This window comes from Rattus norvegicus, chromosome 1, assembly GCF_036323735.1.
Source record: "Rattus norvegicus strain BN/NHsdMcwi chromosome 1, GRCr8, whole genome shotgun sequence".
Classification (NCBI taxonomy): domain Eukaryota; kingdom Metazoa; phylum Chordata; class Mammalia; order Rodentia; family Muridae; genus Rattus; species Rattus norvegicus.
In genome coordinates, this window is record NC_086019.1 from 4,041,156 (window position 1) to 4,062,448 (window position 21,293).

At 43.8% G+C, this 21,293-nt stretch overlaps 1 protein-coding gene and 1 pseudogene across 1 annotated transcript in view; one reads left to right on the forward strand and one right to left on the reverse strand.

The window, feature by feature from the left end:
• Katna1 (katanin catalytic subunit A1) overlaps window positions 1–21,293 on the forward strand; it is a 41,628-nt gene that overhangs the window by 18,270 nt on the left and 2,065 nt on the right. Inside the window, exons 4-9 of the mRNA NM_001004217.4 lie at window positions 1,970–2,150; window positions 7,650–7,771; window positions 10,381–10,486; window positions 11,616–11,774; window positions 19,865–19,991; window positions 20,900–21,034. Of these exons, the coding sequence (NP_001004217.2) occupies window positions 1,970–2,150; window positions 7,650–7,771; window positions 10,381–10,486; window positions 11,616–11,774; window positions 19,865–19,991; window positions 20,900–21,034 (830 nt within the window). The remainder of the gene's footprint in view (window positions 1–1,969; window positions 2,151–7,649; window positions 7,772–10,380; window positions 10,487–11,615; window positions 11,775–19,864; window positions 19,992–20,899; window positions 21,035–21,293) is intronic.
• LOC493584 (HN1-like pseudogene) lies at window positions 15,684–18,302 on the reverse strand (annotated as a pseudogene).

The following is a 21,293-nucleotide window of genomic DNA, read 5'->3' on the forward strand; positions in this document are numbered from 1 at the left end:
TTCTAGGACATAGAGAAACCCTGTCTTGAAAATACAAAAAAAGCACATCAATGGAATTGCTTTGACTAAAGTACTGTCTCCATTTAGTGTGCTTGCTTTCACGGCACACTTTTTAAATGACATGTATGCAGGTATTCACTCCCTGCTTCATATGACAGATTTCCTGTTTGTATCACGGTGTAAATATATGAATCTTTTGACTGTCTGGAAAGAACACTCTGACTTGACTCTTGGTCAGTAATTGGTTTGATTCCTTTGCACTAAGATGTGGCTTGGTTTAGATATTCTGTCATTGTTTCTCATAATTTTTTTTATTTTAAAATTTTATTTTTCTTCAATATTTTATGTATTTACATTTCAAATGTTATTCCCTTTCCCATCTGTCCCATACCCCCTCCCCCTGCTTCTATGAGGATGCGTCCACTCCCACCCACCCACTCCAAACTCAATGTCCTGGCATTCCCTACACTGGGGAAATGAGCTTTCACAGGACCAAGGGCTTCTCCTCCTATTGATGCCGGACAATGCCATCCTCTGCTACATATGCAGCTGGAACCATGGGTCCCCCATGTGTGCTCTTTGGTTGGTGGTTTAGTCCCTGGGAGCTCTGGTGGGGTTTAGTTGGTTGATGTTGTTCTTCCTATGGGGTTGCAAACCCCTTCAACTCCTTCAGTCCTTTCTCTGATTCCTCCATTGGGGTCCCCTTGTTCAGTCCAATGGTCCTGTTTCTCGTAATTTTTTTTTTCTTTCCTTTTTTTCGGAGCTGGGGACCGAACCCAGGGCCTTGCGCTTGCTAGGCAAGTGTTCTACCACTGAGCTAAATCCCCAACCCCTCTTGTAATTTTTTATTGTACTTCGTGAACATTGGTTCTTCATATTTATTGAGCATCTTTAGATTTCTAAGTATTTCCAGGATATATAGATTTTTATTTCTCATAATCAAGTTTCCAATAAGCCATTTTTTTCTATATTAAAAACAATGAAAGTGTGACTGACTTTAGATAACGTACCTTCTTTGTGTTGAAGTGTACCCTGAGACATTTGAAAATAGGTTATTCTGTTTTATCCTTTTGGGATTTTCTGTGTTTTTATTCATCCCACATAAGTCAAAGAGTCAGTAAATATGGAGGTCTAAATTCTGCCACTAAATTAAAATGAAACGAGTAGGTTCTATGTGAACGTAAGGCCTCTTCTGTTAGTTTTTGTAATTTCCACCGGCATTTTCATTTACCTACTTTACATGTATGAACGTCTGTCCACATGTTATATGTGTCTACAGCCTCTGTGCCTGGTGCCTGCAGAGGCTGGCAGCAGCACTGGGTCCTGGAGTGTAGTCACAGACAGTTGTGACTACTCTGTGGATCCTGGGAACTGAGAACCCAGGTCAGTAGCAGAAGCAACAGCTGCTCTTAGTCGCTAAGCCATCTCTTCAGCCACCACCTTTTTTTTCTTTTTGAGATAGGGTCTCACTATGTAGTCCTGACCTGGGATGTGCTATGTATGCCTGGCCTCTAACTCATAGTGATCCACATGCCGCTGTCTTTCATATTCAGGAACTAAAGGGTACATACCACCCTTCCCAACCTTCACCCTAGTCTTAGAATGGGGAGATGTTAAACAATGAGAACTAAGATAAACTCCAAGTGAGTGAATTGGGCGTGTAGCTGTGAGCAGAAGATACCTATTTGCACTCTATTCTGGTGGCTATGAGAGAACACTGGTCTCTGGTACTCACTCTTTTCCACTTTCCAGCACTCAGACTTAGCTTATCCAGTGATGTCCTGAGTGGAAGTGACTTTCACTTTGTCCTAGTTGCTTGTAAATATGACAGTATTGTGTTCCTGTCCCTGGCTGTAGAGGCCACCCCAGGTTTACATTTCAGACCCTGGGGCACAGCGTCCTCAAGTGTTCTTCTCTGTATGCCCAGCTCCTTCCCGAGTTATGACTTTAATGACCTTGTGTTGTTTAGACCCTTACCAGGACCTAGGAAGCGCCAGTCTACTCAGCACAGTGACCCTAAGCCACACAGTAACCGGCCAGGCGCAGTCGTCAGAGCTCATCGACCATCTGCACAGAGTCTGCACAGCGACAGAGGCAAAGCTGTTCGTAGTCGTGAAAAGAAAGAGCAGAGTAAGGGCAGAGAGGAAAAGGTAAATGCACTGTCCTCAGAGTGCGGGTTGGACCTGAAGACACGGCTCAGTGGTTAAAGTGTACTTGCTGCTCTCCCCAGTTAGATTCCAGCCCCTGTGTGGGTGAGCTCTGTACCTCAGCTCCGGGAATCCCATGTCTCTTCTGCTCTCTGCAGGCAGCTGCACACGTGTGGCATATGTAAACACACACACACACATGCACACACACACACACGCACACACACACACATTCTCTCTCTCTCTAAATAAAAACAAAATTGTTTTTGAGATTTATTTTATGTATATGGATGTTTTGTTTGCATTTGCATCCCAGAAGAGGGCACTGAACTACACAGGACTATAGTTACAGACAGTTGTGAGTGCCATGTGGCTGCTGGGATTTGAACTCAGGACCTCTGAAAGAGCTACCAGTGCTCTTAACCACTGAGTCATCTCTCTAGGTCCCTCAAAACGTTTTTAAGTGAGTCGTTTGTTAACCTTTGAAATCAAGATTTGAAACTCTGGGGCCCACTTGTTTCAGCCGCTGGTTTGCCATATCTGCCTTAGAATCTCAGCTGTACTTGTAGGTTTTCCATTCAGTAGTTGGGAAGCATTTGGTTGCCATTGAGGGATACTCAGGAGGGCCCTGCTTGATTTCCATCGATAGAACAGAGTCTGTGGTTTCTCTCACCATTGACTTTCTCTTACTCCATTGTGGTCTGTTAGGGTACAAGAAGTTGTGTCTGTGTTCTTGAGGTTCTGTGGGCTGCTTAGTAGAACGCGTACTCTGCACCTGTGTATGAGCAGCTGTTAGTGGGGTTGTGTCGTTTGTTGTTGTTGTTGTTGTTGTTGTTGTTGTTTGTTAAGCCCATTTGATCAATGTAGTTTAACTGTGAAGATTTTGTTGATGGAGGTAATGATTCTGTTTCTGGGATAGTCTCATGTGATGGAGGCTGACTTTGAACTCCTGACCCCCTGCCTCTTATTTCCCAAGTGCTGGGGCTGTAGGTGTTCTCTAGCACACCCAGCTAAATGTTCAGTGTTTCTTTGTTTGGACCAGCAAGATGGCTCAGCAAATGAAGAACTTGACAGTTTGACAACCTGAGCTTGGTCCCAGAACCTGCATGGCAGTGCATACGTGCACATATATTATACATGCAATAATAGATTTTTCTTACTTTATTTTTTTATTTACATGAGTACACTATAGCTGTCTTCAGAAACACCAGAAGAGGGCATCGGTCCCATTATAGACGGTTGTGAGCCACCCTGTGGTTGCTGGGAATTGAACTCAGGACCTCTGGAAGAGCAGTCAGTGCCCTTAACCTCTGAGCCATCTCTCCAGCCCTAGCTTTTTTTTTTTTTTTCTTTTAAGGCTTCTTTATTATTTTTCTTTTGGCTGTGCTGCTGAGAACAAAGTATGGAAGTCACTTGCTCTTGCATGTAGTCCTGTGTGTTCAGTAGTGTGTTCAGTAGTGTGTTCAGTAGTGTGTTCAGTAGTGTGTTCAGTAGTGTGTTCAGTAGTGTGTGAAATGGATATGCCAGGGTTTGGTTATATACATCTCTGGTTCCTTCTGTGGATGGATTTTTCAACAGTCTAATAGCTAATGACCGTTCTCTCTCCACCTTCTGCTTTCCTGAGCACAAGAGCTCTGCCCCTGCTTGTTTCCTGCTTCCACTCTCCTGCTGCATACTTTTCTGTCCCCATGTGTGTGCCTTTTGACTTATATCTCCTGTAGACAAGTGTTCTGTTCCAGTCATCTAGCCTGCATCTGTTTGTTTGTTTGTTTGTTTGTTTGTTTGTTTGTTTGTTTGTTTGTTTGTTTGAGGCAGGGTTTCTCTGTGTAGCTCTGGCTGTCTTGGAACTCACTCTGTAGACCAGCCTAGCCTCACGCTCACAGATCCACCTGTCTCTCCTTCTCGAGTGTAGGGATTAAAGGCGTACACCACCACCGCCTGACTAGTCTGCATCTTTTAACCAGAGCTGGAACCTTAAACTTCTAGATTACCTATTTCAAGATCCTGGTTGATTGCTGTCATTATCTTGATCGCTCCCCTGGCTTATTTAGTTCTTGCCTGTGTCTGACATTATAGACTCTCAGGGTTTGCTGAAGTACAGAATTGGATTTCATGTCACTACTTTTCTTGTTGCTGTAGCAATAGCAGCCTAAAGGATGAAATGTTGTGCTTTGACTTGCAGTTTGGGGAGTTCATCCTGTCAGGGAAGGCATAATGGCAAGAGTGAGGCTGCTGTTGACAGTGTCAGTCAGCAGAGAAGGGCCAGTACAAAGCTCCCTTTCCCCTTTCCCCCAGGCGGGGACCCCAGCCCACATTTAGGGTGGGCCTTCCCACTTCATTAACCTAGTCTGGAAAGGTCAGACAGGCATGCCCTGAAATTGGTTTCCGTGATGATTCTGAGTCTCATCAAGTTGATTATGGAGACTGAGCACACAGAGACATTTGACCTCATTTTGCTCTTGTTAACCTGTTGTCTCTTTCATGCGATCATGGGATCACTTGTGGTTGTCTTTCTGCCTCTATACATAAGGCTCTTTTTAGTATTTTATTTAATGCTAACCTCATGGTCATGAATTGTTTTAGTTCATACTTATGGAAAGTCTCTTATCTCCCCACAGGATTTTAAACCTCTCTCTCTCTCTTTTTTTTTTTTTTTTTTGGTTCTTTTTTTCGGAGCTGGGGACCGAACCCAGGGCCTTGCGCTTGCTAGGCAAGCGCTCTACCGCTGAGCTAAATCCCCAACCCCTAACCTCTCTTTGCTGGATATAATAGTCTTGGTTTGGGAATTGCTTTCTGTAGTTAAAGTGTGTCCAGTGTTTTCCTACAGTGCTTCTGGTGAGAGATCTGACAGGTTTGCCTTTGTAGGTATGGTGGCACCTCTCTCCCTCAGGTTTAGTATTGTCTGTAACTTTATCTTTCAAAGTCTACTTTTAGTGATGGTTCTTAAACACTTTAACCTCCCTTGTAGCCCACCACCCACCAGAGGCAGTGAGAAAGAAAGGATACAGGGGAAGTGGACCTGTTTAGGACCCATCTGTGTTGTCTGGAAATCAACAGTTCATAGGTCAGCAGTGGCAGCTGGATCCCCTGACAAACACTTCATGGATACACTAGCAGTCCAGTTTGGTAGAGTCGGGATAGCAAACACCAGTCAGCAGAGGTGGCACTGCTTAGCAGAGACAGCCAAGCCTCAGGAGGAGGGGCCAAAAGGGACACCAGAAGTTCTTGGCTCTGCCTCTCTCGGGGAAGTGGAGACCAACATCTAGCTCCTCCTCCATCACTGTCCATGCAAGCATCATGCATTCTCCATGGGTCTCACCTCAGCACATGCACCTGTCTCAGCTGACATCACTCCGCCAATCAGCCTAAGTCCATGAAGTGGCAAAAAAGCCAAGGCACAACACAGACAGTTTTTGGTGTTGTTCTCTCTATGGAGTGCTGACAAATAGAGCTCAACTATTCAATGCAAGGCGGACCAGTATACACATAATGTTAGCAAAGAATCCTTTATCACATGTGCTTTCATGTGCTTGCTTTAGCAGAACATCCTCTCTCTTGTGTCAGGGAAATGTTCTCTCATGAATCTGCCTTAGCCTTTCATACCCGTGTCCACTTCAACTACATGTTCCTTCCTTTGTTTGCCCCAGCAAAACACCATCCAGCCAACTTTCCAAAGAACCCTTTAGTTTCCACTCCAATTGTGTCTTTGTCCTGTAGATTTAGAGACTACATAATTTTTCTTGTAAAGAGTCTCTCTGTCATGTCTGTGTGGGATTCTAAATGTCTCTTGTATGTCCACTTCATAGAAGAGGTTTTTCGTGCCTTTAGTTTTTGTTACGAATGAGGCTTAGCTACTCACTAGTGGACAAGTGATCTTACAGCTGGATAACTTCAGACTTTAGCTTAGCTTTTTATTCTCTACCATGGAGTCTTACCTTTAGGTTTGGGCATGTCCTAGAGTTCTTGAAACTTGTGATTATGTATATTTTTTTTGTGTGTGTGGTAGCTGTTTGAATATAGTATCTGATTTCATTTTCTACCCTGATCGTCTTATTCTTATCTGATCCATTAGTGATGCTTTTCAGTGAGTGTTTGTTATTTTAAGTGGATAACTCTCATTTTTAACATTTATTTTTCAGAATCTCAATTTCCAGGTTGAACTTTCCTGATTGACTTTTTCGTTATGTTGTTGATTCCCTGATTTAGGTCCTGAGTTGATTATCTTACTTCATTTGTCATGTGTTTGAGCCCCTTTTGAAGTTGTAATTTTTAAAAGTGGGCATGCTTTGAAGTTTTTTGTTTTTTTTTACCTGTGTGTGTGTGTGTGTGTGTGTGTGTGTGTGTGTGTGTGTGTGTGTGTGTGTTTATGCATGGTGTGTGCAAAGTGGTTTATTGATCATTATTTTATGACCTCTACTGTATCAGAAGTCAGATATTCTTTTACTTTTCCTATTTAAAGTTATAAACATCTTCCCTGTATTAATTTGGAACCACATCAGACTGTTGTAGTTTTTGCTGTTGCTGTCAAATGTAATGTAGGAAACTTCAGAGGAAATAAGCCCTGACAGGCACAGGGAGACAGGCACAGGGAGACAGGCACAGGGAGACAGGCACAGGGAGACAGGCACAGGGAGACAGGCACAGGGAGACAGGCACAGGGAGACAGGCACAGGGAGACAGGCACAGGGAGACAGGCACAGGGAGACAGGCACAGGGAGACAGGCACAGGGAGACAGGCACAGGGAGACAGGCAGGCACAGGGAGACAGGCACAGGGAGACAGGCACAGGGAGACAGGCACAGGGAGACAGGCACAGGGAGACAGGCACAGGGAGACAGGCACAGGGAGACAGGCACAGGGAGACAGGCACAGGGAGACAGGCACAGGGAGACAGGCACAGGGAGACAGGCACAGGGAGACAGGCACAGGGAGTTCCACAGATTGTTTAGATTTCCTGGTATTAAAACACCTTAAAAGGTAGATAAAGTTCTATTGGTTTTTTCTTACCTGAGGTCTTTTTGTCTTTCTCTCTTCTTTCTTATTTTTTCTTTTTTTGGAGTGGGGTTGGTTTTAGTTTGGTTTGAAATTGTAAGATCGTTTCCCAGTTCCCTTCTCTCTGATCCTCAAACTGGGATTTTCAGCACATGTGCCCATGCCTGTCTAAGAATGCCTTGCTATCTTTGTCTTTTCTGCAGGATATTATGTTGAAAGGATCCTGGGTTTTCTTTGTAACTTTGGAAAATACTGTATCACTTCCTTCTGGCCTCCTGGTCTCTTTGGAGAAATCTACTTTGGTTAGGATTAGATTTTCTTGGCCAGGTGTGATCACATCAGCACTTTGGGAAGCAGGGAGATCAGAAGTCTGATTGATGTTGGGTTCACATAAGGAGACCATTCAGTAAGCAAAATCACTTTGGTCTGATCATTGTTTCTGACTCACAGAAACAAAATACAAAATTTTGGTCAATTAAAAACTCTTCTGTTTTTTATCTATTCATGTAGAACAAATTACCTGCTGCAGTTACAGAACCAGAGGCAAATAAATTTGATAGCACGGGGTATGACAAGGACTTAGTAGAAGCTTTGGAAAGAGATATAATTTCTCAGAATCCCAACGTTCGGTGGTAAGTCATGTTACACGGTATTAAGCTGATGGTTTCAGAAGCGGAAATGGGAAAAGATGCCGTGTGCTAAAGATGTGCCTTGGGGCCGGCACTGGAGGCTGTGCAGTGTGAGCAGCACGTACTGTGGAGCTGATTCCGCGGAGCCTGTGGCCGCCCGGTGTCTCGAGGGTCTTATTTGTTTGTTTTGAGGCAGGGCTCCCTGTAGACCAGGCAGGCTTCACAATGGCTCTATAGCCAGCATGGCACCGGACTTCAGTTCTCTTACCTGAGTGCTGAGGTGGCGGCAAGGACTCCAGCACATCTGCCTGCTGGAAGAGGACTAGACGAGCCGAGCTACAGCACCCAGACTTCAGTTCACAGTTTGTTATTCCATGTGTCTGGGTGTTTTGCTGGCATGTATGTCACTGCACCACATGTGTGTGTGCCTTTGGAGGAAAGGAGGATCATATTCCCTGGAATGGAGTTACGACTGCCTTTGAACTACACTGTGGGCGTGGAATCAAAGCTAACACTGCCAGAGCAGCCAGTGCTCTTACTCACTGAGCCAGCCTCTGTGTTTGCTTTTGCTTTTGTTTGTTTGTGTGTGTGATATTAGGCATTGAACAGCGTCTCATACATGTGAGGCAAGTTCTCTGCTAACTGGATATCCCAGCTCCTTGAAATACTTTTAAATTAATATGTCATAAACAAAGTAGGACAAAGATTGCACAAATTTCATCTCTTGGATCCCCTGCTAATGTTGAAATGGTTGAGGTTTTTTGTTTTAAGCTTTGATTGTGTATGTATGATGGGGTAGAGCATGTGCTGTGCACACATTAGAGATCAGAGGATACCTGTGGATTCTGGTCTCTCTCACATTTCTGTGGCTTCTGAGGGCCAGGTCCTCAGGCTTGCACAGTAACTACTTGTATGCACTAAGCCATCTCAGCAGCCCTAGGTGGAGATTTTTAACATATGCATCTTGTGTCTAGCTTATGGTAAATGTTGCTTTGATTTGCAATTAGTACAAGATTCTCAACTTTATATCTACTAAAAGATCTATACCTTTTTACAGTGCATTATAAAAGCTCACTTTTCTACAAGTTAGTTATATTGTCAGTTACTTTCTATTTCAATTAAAATATAGATGATTAATAAGTGTCTTTATAATACATAAATATTTCTAGTAATTGACATAAGTAAAATCTATTTTCATAATAAAACTGCTACACACCCTAGTAGTACCAGTAGATATTTTAGTGTCTAGGGGGAATTTCATAATGGTTAGTGGCTTTTTTCACTTTGGCTTCTTCCCCTAGAGTTAGAAGTACAGCAGGTGTCTGCTGTATGCCCTGTTTATTATTTTTTAACAGCCATTCTTCTAAATCACTGTGAGAAAATATAAGATGTGTGGGGCTGGAGAGATGGCCCAGTGGTTAAGAGCACTGACTGTTCTTCTGGAAGACCAGGGTTCAAATCCCTGCTCACAATTGTCTGTAACTCTAAGATCTGACACCCTTACACAGACAAACATGCAGGCAAAACACCAAAGCACATAAAATAAAAATAATTTATTTTTTTTTAAAAAAGATGCCATCTATGATAATGCAGATTGAGCATCCCTAGTCTGAAAATCAGATATTCAGAAATACGTTGGTTTTCAAGATGGGGTCTCTCCGTATAGTCTTGGCTGCCCTGGAACTCACTTTGTAGACCTGGCTGGCCTCACACTCAAGACGTTGAACTGCCTCTGCCCCAAGTGCTGGGATTAAAGATGTGCGCTACCACTGCCTGGTTCCCTCTGTGGGAAGAGGCTTCCTTCTCCTAAGTGTGCTGGCTTATATCCTTTTTTTTCCAACCTAGGGCAGTGAGCTAAGTTTTGTTTTTAAAGATTTATTTATTTCTGTACATGAGTACACTGTAGACGCACCAGAAGAGGGCATCAGATCCCATTACAGATGGTTGTGAGCCACCATGTGGTTGCTGGGATTTGACTCAGGACCTCTGGGAGAACAGCCAGTGCTCTTAACCTCTGAGCCATCTCTCCAGTCCCCAAGCCACAGTTTTTTTTTTTTTTTTTTTTTTTTCCGGTTCTTTTTTTCGGAGCTGGGGACCGAACCCAGGGCCTTGCGCTTCCTAGGCAAGCGCTCTACCACTGAGCTAAATCCCCAACCCCGAGCCACAGTTTTTAAAGCCAAAACCATTATCCTTAGAGAGTATGGAGAGTTTTAGATGAAATTAATAATAACGGTTTTTGGATTAGAGCATGCTTAGTTAGTGTAGTGTATGCAAACATTCCCAATCTGGAAACATTTTTGGTCCCAAGCTTTTTAGTTGAGGAGGTGTGCAAACCTTGACTTAGGTCATACCACATCACAAATTTTACACTAGCCTGGCAGCAGAGAGTGAATGAAGGAGATCTATGTCATCATGAGTTAAACTGAAAACCGTTACTGCTGTAACTAGAGCACACAGAGGTGTGTTCTATGTATCCTGGGTGGTTGTGTATTCTCCAGGGTCCTAGGAAGGATAGGCATAAAACACCGGTGCTGGTGATGGTTTTCAGGGTGGTGATACAATACTGGATATGTGATCGAAGGGGTTGGCTGATAAAGTATTTTTTCTTTTAGGTATGATATTGCTGATTTAGTAGAAGCTAAAAAGTTGCTTCAGGAAGCAGTGGTGTTACCAATGTGGATGCCAGAATTCTTTAAGGGCATTAGGAGACCATGGAAAGTAAGTTTATACCCTCATCTTCGGCAGAGTAAATAGCAGTACTGATATGGAGAACCCTTACGTATTTATATTAGAGAAAGTAGAATAAGGAAACTTTAAACCAGGCATTATAGCTCAAGCCTATATCCCAGCACTCAGGAAGCAGGAGGCAGGAGGGTCACCTGGGTTTCGAGGTAAGCCTTGGCTACATAGTGAGTTCCAGAACAGACTGGATTAGAGTAAGGCCCTATCTCACAAAGGCTTTTTAAAAGAAGGAATTTATGCTGTATTATTCAGAGTGTTTTGATCAAAAGCTAATGCAGAGTTCCCAATGTAAGCAATATAGCGTTCAGGGTCATTCTACCCTCAAACTCAGAACTTAGAATGGCCTTCTGTTTGCACACATGACCCAGTTGGCTAGGGTATCTCATTTGTCTTACCGTGTAATTTGCCATGGTAGTTTGGAATTCTTTTGAAAGAGTCAGCAATATTTTTATCTCATAATGGATGGTTTTGAAGATTCTGGGATGATAGGAAAAGAAGCTATTTAGGAAAATCTGGGTTAAGAGTAAACATCTGCCTGTTTAAAATACCAATTACTAATAGTAATCTTTTGATAATGATTAATAAACTAACAACTATCTGTTTTCCTTTTTTTAAAAATTGAGTTCCAAACTTTTAATGTGATTTTCTTCCTTTTGTATAATAGAAAAGTTATTGATGCCAGTAATGATGGCTTATACTTTTAATCCCAATAGTTGGGAGCAGAGATAGGTGGAGCGCTGTGAGTTTGAGGCCAGCCTGGTCTACATATGAGATCCAGAACAGCCAGGGCTAAGTTAGTGAGGCTCTATTTAAAAAAACAAACTTCGTTATGAAAGGTCGCTCGTCTTACTCTTTGCTCCTTATCACAGTGTTATATATAACTGCAGTGAGGTTTGCTATTAATGACATTAGTTAGAACCAGGGCAAGCTATGTACAAGGTAGTGTCCACTGATAGTCCCACAGCCCCAGGAACGGAGAGGGATGATCACAAGAGCCCAGGAGGTCAAGGCCACCTCTGTGTTTATTATCATCAGACAAAAACAAAAAGGGTAGGGAAATAGCCATGGCAGATGGAGTCTTTGTTTACACTGTTATATCCCCCAGGGTGTGCTGATGGTTGGCCCACCTGGCACTGGAAAGACCCTCCTTGCTAAAGCAGTTGCCACAGAATGCAAGACAACGTTCTTCAATGTCTCTTCATCCACTCTGACTTCCAAATACAGAGGAGAGTCTGAGAAGCTTGTCCGTCTTCTGTTTGAAATGGTAATGTTTGAAACAGCTTTAATGGAGACTCTCTACCTCTGTGACGTTCTCTGTTACACGGGTACATGACACTGCCTAGGACCTGACCATGAGTAACTCGGGCTTCTGTGTGTCTCCTCCTCCAGAGGCAGAGCCACATCTGCCATTTTCTGAGCATGGCTAGTGTGCTGTGAGAGTCCACAATAAGTATGGCTAACTGGCTTGTTTCAAGTTCTGTTGTTGTATGTGTGCACATATGATATGGTGGGGAGGGAGCATGTGCACTCCACACTCAAGCAGACATCAGAGGACAATTTTGTGGTGTGGCTCTCTCCTTCCACCCTTATTTGGATTCCAGGGCTCACACTTGTGCAACAAATACATTTATCTGCGTGAGCCATCTTGCCAGCTCTATATTTGTTGAACAGCACACTGTTTATGACATGGTAAGTGCTCTGTTCTAACCAGCTAAAGATGAGAAGCTTATGGAGCCATGGAACTTCGATCACCTCCTGTCTATCAGCTGTGCCAAGGACTTTGAGTTTAAGATTAATTTTATTTTAATTGTGTGTGTGTCTGTGTGAGGATATACACATGAGTGCAGATGCCTGTGAAGACCTGAAGAGGGTGCTCCATCTCCTGTAGCTGGAGTTAGTTACAGGTGTTTGTGAGCACCCTGTTGTGGATGCGGGGAACTGAACTCCACTTGTCTGCCAGAGCAGTAACAACTCTTAAGCACTTAGCTGTCTTTCCAGCTCTTACCTTGAGTGTGAATTATTTTCTTCAGTTTTTACTTTGAGTTTCTCTCTCTTTTTTTCTTTTATAGTTCATTCTTTTTGCAGAGTATTTATTAAGGTTGCTTAATATACAACTTTTCATTTGTCATTTTGGAAGTCATTTATTATAAAGATAATTCTTTTGTCTGGTGGCAAACAGCAGCCACAGTGATCATTCTGGATCTCCACATTGTATAAATTCCATTTTTTTCTTGACATACAGGCTGTCTTCTGTTTCTGAGGTAATTTTTTTATTATTATTTCTGCAGTGTCTGGTGACCCTTGATGCACCAGCAGATCTAGAAAGTTAAATGTTTAACTTTAGAACTCCAAGAAGCCAGACTTGTGGTGTATACCTTTGATCCTAGAACTTGAGGGACAGAGGCAGATGATCTCTGTGAGTTTGAGGACAAGTTGGTCTACATATTTAATTGCAGGACAACCAGAGTGACATAGTGAGATCTTATCACAAAATAAACAATAAGTAAATAAATAAAATACTTCAATAAACACACAGATAAATAAGTAGGTACTAAAACATAAAAGGGCAGTGAGATCTCAGAAGCATGAGGGGGCAGCCCTGCTGATCTAGGAGCTTCTGAGGCACCAAGTTAAGGACTGACCCTTCTGTCAGACAACCCAATTGATTAATAGAACAGTTGGCTTCACTACCCAGATGATCCTGCTGCTGACTGCTGTCTTGCTGCCCATCATGACCTCTGAGCAGGGGTAACTTAAGTCTCTCTTTCTTATTTTCACCTCACAAATGTTAGTACCAGTAGGAACAATACAATTCTACAAGGTCCGGTACTGTTTGGACTGAACTTGCCTACCTTTTAAAGATTCTGTTAAGCTTCACTGATGACTGCATTACTACCTCTAAGAAGTAGTGCAACTGATTGCATGTTAGGAAGGCATTACGCTATTACACAGTGACGAAGATAGCAATTCCCTCCCCTTCTCTCTCCCCCACCCCCTCCCTGTGTATATGTTTAGTGCTGATAGTGGGATTGGATAACCTACCTGTTGCGGGCTGTCCCTGGAGAAGACTGATTAACCCCTTCTGTGCAGCCATTAGTTGCCTATAGCCCTTCATTTCAGGTTGATGCTTTATGTAGCTTCCCCCGTCTGTCCATGCTGGCCTGTTAATGGTGGTGTCATTGTTCAGGTCTTATTTAGACAGCCAGAGTGTTAGCATTTCATGGGTGCAGCCTCCCTCTCATTCCAGAGGATACTGTCTCCTCATAGGTGCGATCCCTTGAGCTTTAGGTACAGGCTGTTGTTAGAGGTATCGTCAGCTGAGCTGGACTGATTGCCTTTCTCCTGTGTCAGCTCACCTTGCACTGTCAGATACTGAGAGCCAGTCCTGGGTAGGAGGAAGGCATGGATACTTAATTCTAGTGGAAAAAGTCTGAGGTGATGATGATGATACCATCCCAGATCTTACACTCTCTAAACTCAAAAAGTACAGATAAGTAAATGAACAGTCAATGAAACTGAAATATTCACATTATCTGTTTTCTGGAAAGCTTCCTGTTTTTGTTATTTCTATTTCCTATTGAACTTAGACAACTCATAAGCCAGGAGGCAATTTTTAACCAGCATAATAGTAATCTAATGGAGAATCTCTGATAATTTTGAAAAACTGGTTTTCCCAGTGCTTGAGAGAGAGGGGGAAAGTGTACTGCCAATTAAAAGAACTAAGCTTACACTCTGGGTTCAGATTCCTCATCAGTCACTTTCCTAACCGTTCCCTTCAGCAGACTCTTCCCTTTCCAAGCCTTCATTCCTTTATTCAGACGGCATTAATATTTTGTATTTTAATTTAATATATTGTATAATTTATGGGCTGGGAGATGGCTTAATTGAGAAAATGCAATGCAAGGACCTGAGATCAGTCCCTAGCACTATTGTAAAAATACTGGTTGGACTAGTTTGTATTTGTAATCCCAGAGCTGAGGAGGCAAAGACAAGTAGATTCATGGGGCACTGCTGACAAGCCAGCCTTATTGCATTGTTGAGTCCCAGGCCAGGGAGAGACATTCTCTCAAAACTCAGGGTAGACAGCACCTGAGATAAGACACCTGAGATTGACCTCTGGCCTCCACATGCATATCATGCCATTGCATACACAAGCTCACATGCACACACATACAGATACCAAAGTAAACTGATATACGTAAATTGTTTAGAACAAATCCTGACTCATTGGTGCTTGATGCCACCACTGTTTACCCCTTTATCCCCACCCCCCCACCAAACTTAGTCAAGGTCTCTCTGTGTAGCCCTGGCTGTATTGGAACTCATTCTATAGACCAGGCTGGCCTTGAACTCCTATTCACTTCCTGCTGAGTGGTGGCTTGCATCATTCTTTCCTCCAAGCCTAGGGCCTTGAACGTGCTCCCCACTTAGAGCCCTGTTTGTCATACTGTAGTTTACAAAGGCAGATTAAGAAGCATTTCTTTACTGGCCTCTCTGGAGCTGCTTGAGAACAACCTAAAACCATCATTAAAGAAATCCCTTTGCATGTCTCGGAGTGTGCTGAAGTGACAAATGAACATGGCTAAGTCACAAGCCAGTGCCCATAGTTTGGTGTTCTTGCCACTGAGATCCAGAGTTAGGGCCGGCCCATTTCAAAGTGGATTCCTTTCTCAAAGACCTAAAACTTCTGCCTCCTTGTAACTTGAGGAGTTTTTTCTTTCACTTCGCATTTTTGAGATAGGGTCTTGGTTATATAGTCCTGGTTAGCTTAAAATTCATAGCAATCCTCCTGCCTCATCTGCCTACATGCTGAGATTATGGGCATGTGCCACTATGCCAGGTGGATGTTGTACACTGGTCAAGGCCTGTGTTCTAATTGATCAGTCGATCTAGCTTTTTGAGACAGGACCTCATGTTTCATAGGATGGCTTCAAACTGTAGTATCTGAGGCTGGCATTGAACTTCTGATCCTTCAGTCAAGGCCTGTGTTTTATTATTTATCCTTTGAGGTTTTTATTCAGTATATTTTTATCATATTTTTCCTGTCCCCCAACTTCTGTTTTCCCCACTTTCTTTTTTTTTTTGTGATTACTAAGTTTAATTCAACCATTATACCCAGTTCTGCTTCATAAAAATAACAAAATGTTCCTATCAAAATTGCATTATGATGTAAGAACAGGTTTTTTGCTCTGACACAGCGATAGAAAAATGTTGGCACCAAATATACTTAAAAGTCTTAAGGCTTAATGTAGGTGACAGTTTATACCACTGGATTCAGCTGGGCACTCGTTTACAGATTTACACTCAGCCCTGCTGCAGCAGAAAGATGGGGAGAAGGCAGCCGCTGCTGTGGGTCACCATCACAGGTTCCCATAGCCTCCCAGCAATCCCGCCCAGCAGGTGGCGCTTGAAGCTGTTCCCTCACTGGGCTAACAGTAGGCTCAGCATAGTGATGATGTTAGTAGATTCCTCTTGACAATCCAATTTGGAATTCACAAATCATTTTCTATTTAAGAGAGCAGTTATAAAAGGTTTATTTCTATCATTGTATTATTCCCTTATAAGCTAAAGAAGTGTCTGTGCTAAATAAAGCAAACATCATTTATGACATTTTCTTAAATGGAAAAAAATGCTCTGAATTCCAAATGACATCCTCATAATGACAGAACCACAAACCATTTGGGTTGTTACAGAATTACACAGATGTAAGACATGTTACTCGGCTTCAGGATACAGGGCAGCTGCCGAGGGAAACGCTTTGGTTGACAAAGCCATAGTCAGACCCCTCAACAGATTGTGTAGGAGGCAGAGCTCGGCAGGTGGCTCTGCAGGCACTCGTAGGTCAGTAAGTGTGACTGCACGACTGCCACTCTCCCAAAATGTACTGAGAGCTTTTCTGGCACCTGCTGTGAAGCTATCTGTAGGCACTAGAAACAAAAGTAGCACAACTTAGAAGCCCTATTCACAGATGCACAACAGAGGGGAAACAAAGAACCCCTCAAAGGCTGAGCAGGAGGGACATCTGACTGACAGATGAAACGACATGACAATGAAGCTGCTGTCAAACGAGTTGTGACCTCATTGTAAAACTTAGTATCCTGGCCTAAGGAGCACTGTTTATGAGCAAGGTCAAGACGTCTACAGCTTCCTAAAGGCAGCCTGGGCAGCTCTTGTGCTTTGGTGTAAGAAGTAACACTTTTCTAAGTGTTGAAGCAGTGCACCGGTATTTATAAGAAGCTGACACTAGGGGCTGGGGATTTAGCTCAGTGGTAGAGCGCTTACCTAGGAAGCGCAAGGCCCTGGGTTCGGTCCCCAGCTCCGAAAAAAAGAACCAAAAAAAAAAAGAAGCTGACACTAAAAATGCCTTTCCATACATTGGTAAAGAAGCCAATGTCCTTCAGCAGGCTTTCCTCCCAACTACAGGATCAAAGACAGACAGAAGAACAGGAATCCACCCAGTACCTGGACATACATGGCCCTGAGGAAGCCAGAGACCTTATGTATAGGAAGAACCATGAAGAGGGAGAACCCCTCACAGTTTCGGAACTAAGGCCTATGCTTAAGGCTGATGAGACAAAACAAACAACTCACATGCAAGTCTGGCACGTCAGGAACCAAGCCAGGCTGCTACCTCAGAGCTGGCCATGGTTTTAGGTGCAGGTACGGGACAACTAAGAAGATCGCTGTATATAAAATAAATCCCACCCAGGACAGAACAGGACTGAGAATAACGGCTTGATTCTCGTTGACTGCTACCAAAAAGAGCAATCATGCTTCACTACTATAGAGTGACATAATGGGGAGAGGAGACATCAGGTTCTGAGGTATCTCAGAGGTGGAAGCATTTGGTGATGGGCATTTCCTGAAAGGAAGGCTTAATGTAGACTCTACTCTGCCTTTCAGAGTTTCTGTTTCTGTGTCCTCCATCCCACAGTGAGGGTAGTTTGTGTTCTTCTTCAGCCAAACCATTCCTAGATGCCCAACAGACAGCAGACTGTTAATACAAGGACAAGAAAGACCCGGTGATCCTTCTGTTAACGGCCCCATCTCTTCTGCCTTCCCCACAAGCTTACAAATCTGTTTCACAGACAGCAATGAGAGAGGAGGGACCAGAACATCCCAGTTTATCCCCACCAGGTGCATCTTGGCAGTCTAGAAGGCACAGTCCTCTGCGCAGCCCTTCCAGTGACAACAAGGACTATGGGCAGTCAACCCCACACGCATGACAAACCCTCTCCCACCCCAACTCACCGGGTTACAGGAAACACTAACATTCATACTCTATCTGTCTGATCCAGTTACAAGCAGAGCAGGAGCCTCTCAAGAGAAGGAGATGCTGGATTTGCCTCCTGCTGGGTTCAGGACTTGGTTGTGGGAGCGAGGTCGAGGCCCCAGTCTGGGTCATGGCTGTCAACTGTAGGAGTGGGCTCCGGTATCTTTGCAGGCTCTGCTTCTGCTGAGCTTCCTTTCTCGCCCTGCTCTCCTCTGGCTGTGGAGTTTGTGGCAGCTTTCAGGTCAGACTTTCAGTCTTCCCCTGCACACAGCAAGACATGATCCGTGGGCTTGTTAGGGTGTGCCAGAGGTGCAGTGGCAGTGACTGGGGACCCACATGTGTCACTGGTCTTTCCACCGGGTGGGTTCAGACGTTGTCCAGTTTGCACAGGAGTTGGTTCATCAAAGATTCCACTTCCTTTGCCTCCTGGAGGATTTGTCCTCTTGGGTATGTTTTTAGGTTCTTCAGTTGGTCCAAAAATACTAGATGCCATCCTACGAGGCTCGCTTGAAGGAACACCTTCTTCTGGACTTCCAAAAATATCGTTTGACTCTCCCCCCAGGGGTTTCATGGATCTGATGCCCGACTTGCTAGCTTGGCTGTCCGTGCCCCGGAACATGTCGCTTCCCCACTTTCTATCCACCCAGTTAAAGTGTGCTTTATGTATAAAAATGTAAAAAGTTTTTATGTAAAAAATGGCCATCTAATGAGAATTTCTCTTATTAGACAGACTCTATAATGTAAGGAAATGGTTTCAATCAAGCTTTTCTTTTTTCTTTCTTTTTTTTTTTTTTATTAACTTGAGTATTTCTTATATACATTTCGAGTGTTATTCCCTTTCCCGGTTTCCGGGCAAAAATCCCCCTCCCCCTCCCCCCTCCCCTTCCTTATGGGTATTCCCCTCCCAACCCTCCCCCCATTGCCGCCCTCCCCCCAACAGTCTAGTTCACTGGGGGTTCAGTCTTAGCAGGACCCAGGGCTTCCCCTTCCACTTCAACCAAGCTTTTCATAGAACCTGAAACTATTTACCAATATCTCTAAATGTCCTAGCGCAGTTGTTCATACCATTAATAGGGTCCAGGATAACCCTGCATATATGCCACATACTCACAGGCGTGCACACACACACACACACACACACACACACACACACACACACACACAGATAGTCACATGCACACTTTTCTAGACACATGCATACATACATACATACATACATACATACATACATACATACAAAGACACACACATGCACACACAGTTTTTGAGAGAACCAGTTTAATTATATAATGGAAAAAATGAAGTCTCTGTTTGCATTAGAAGCAGTGTTTCAGAGCTGTTTGCTTGACTGTGCTCTGCTAAAGTCCCAGCAGAGTAAATGGGCTCAAGGCCACCTTTAGCTGCATAGCACATCGAGGACACCCGTGATCCATGAGTCACTGTATCCAAAAAAGAAAGAGATAGGACAACAAGATTGTTCAGCGCTGCTTACCACTAAGCTTGTCGACCTCAGTTTGATCTCTGGGACCCACATGGTGGGGAAAAAACGAACCTCCAACTGTTCTTCCACATGCTCTGAGGCTCTCCCACACCAACACATGTACACATGCACACAAATAAATATAATTTAAAAAACAAAAAGGTGAAGTCTGATGCCATGGTGGCTTTTCACTCCATTCGGCTAAAGGGAAAGGTGCAGTGTGCCAGCGTCTTCAGCTGTTTGCCAGTTTCCTTAAGAGATTCCTTTGTATCTTCTGTTATGTATGAGTGCCCCTGTGTGTCTGTGCACCATGTGTATGCTGGTTCTCAATGGCCAATAGAGGCTGCTGCAGTGACAGAAGACTGTGAGTTGCCAGTTTGGGCGGCTGGGCAAGAACTCATGTTCTTCACAAAGGAACTACTGAGCCGTCTTTCCAGTCCCGTATTTCAGTTTCTAATCTATAAATTGTTTACTTCTGCAGCACTGGGCCTTCAGCACTGGGCAAGCACTCTGTCACTAGGTTGTACCCTCAGCTTCGGATTATACTTAAATGGAGAATTCGAAACCCTAAAACCTCGTATTGCTTGGTTTCTTCCTTTAGGCTCGGTTTTACTCCCCAGCTACCATATTTATTGATGAGATAGATTCCATCTGCAGCCGCCGAGGAACTTCTGAAGAGCATGAAGCAAGCCGAAGGGTGAAAGCTGAGCTGCTGGTTCAGATGGATGGTACATGCATGTCTGTGCATAGAGGAGCTTGGGATGGGATTGGCTCTGCTTGTAGTGCTAGCCCGGCACATGCAGTTTGTGCTCACAACTCCAGGTAGACCAGAGGGGAAGGCACTTAGGGCCTAGATATGAGTAGCTGTAAATGGGCATTCTTGGAGGGCATGCACACACCCCTCTTGTGTGTGTGTGTGTGTGTGTGTGTGTGTGTGTGTGTGTGTGTGTGTGTATCTTATTTTTAGCCACAGAACTTAAGTAGAAATGCAAACAGATGGACCTTAGAGGTCACGCATGTATTTGGAATACTTGATAAAATATATTCACACTTTATAAATGTTTTGCTTGTACTTATGTATGTGCATCGTGTTCAAACCTAGTGCCAGAGGAGGTCAGAAGAGGGTGTCACAGCCCCATGAACTGGAGTTACTGTTGTGAGTCACCACAGGGTGCTGGGATTGAACTCAAGTCCTCTGAAGAGCAGCCAGTGTTCTTAACCATTGCAGTATCTTTCCAGCCCAATGGTTTAGTTTTGGCTTTGTTTGTTTTGAGACAGAGTCTCTACACTGTCTTGGCTGTCTTAAGACTATGTGGAGCATGGTGACCTCAAACTCAGAGAGATGCCTGCCTCTGCCTCCCAAGTGCTGAGATTTAAGTCATGCACTGCCACACCCACTGATTTATTTTAAATAATTTGGCAAGTATTTGAGCTGATCTGGTGTTATCATGAAATCCCGTGTCAAGTTTTTGTGTACTGTAAAACCTCATTTCCAAGGGTCACATGCTTACATAAGCCTTAGGGAGGCTGGACAACTGCACTGCCTTGCATCACTGTGCACGGATATCACAGTCTGTAAGGAGCTGCGCTTTATCATAAATCCTCCTCAGTCACTTACTCTTCCTGCCCCTGTTAGGTGTTGGAGGTGCCTCAGAAAATGACGACCCTTCCAAGATGGTCATGGTTCTGGCGGCCACTAATTTCCCATGGGACATAGATGAGGCTTTAAGGCGTCGTCTGGAGAAAAGAATCTATATTCCGTTACCATCAGGTATTACGACTCTCTTCTGAGGGTTCCAGTTATCAAATAGTTTTTATAATTTAAAGTTTGATACTAGCCTCCCTCAAAGAGGCAGACAGGTACTCTTTCCTGGTGTAGCTGTTCGGCTACACCTAGAAGCCTTGATAACATCATAAGCATGCTTCCTCTAAGACTTGGAAACTGGTTCTTGGTACTTCGTGGGCTTCAAGTGCACATGGTGGCTTCGGCCTGTAAATCAGCTCTTTGTCTGAAGCAGGAGGATTCAAGG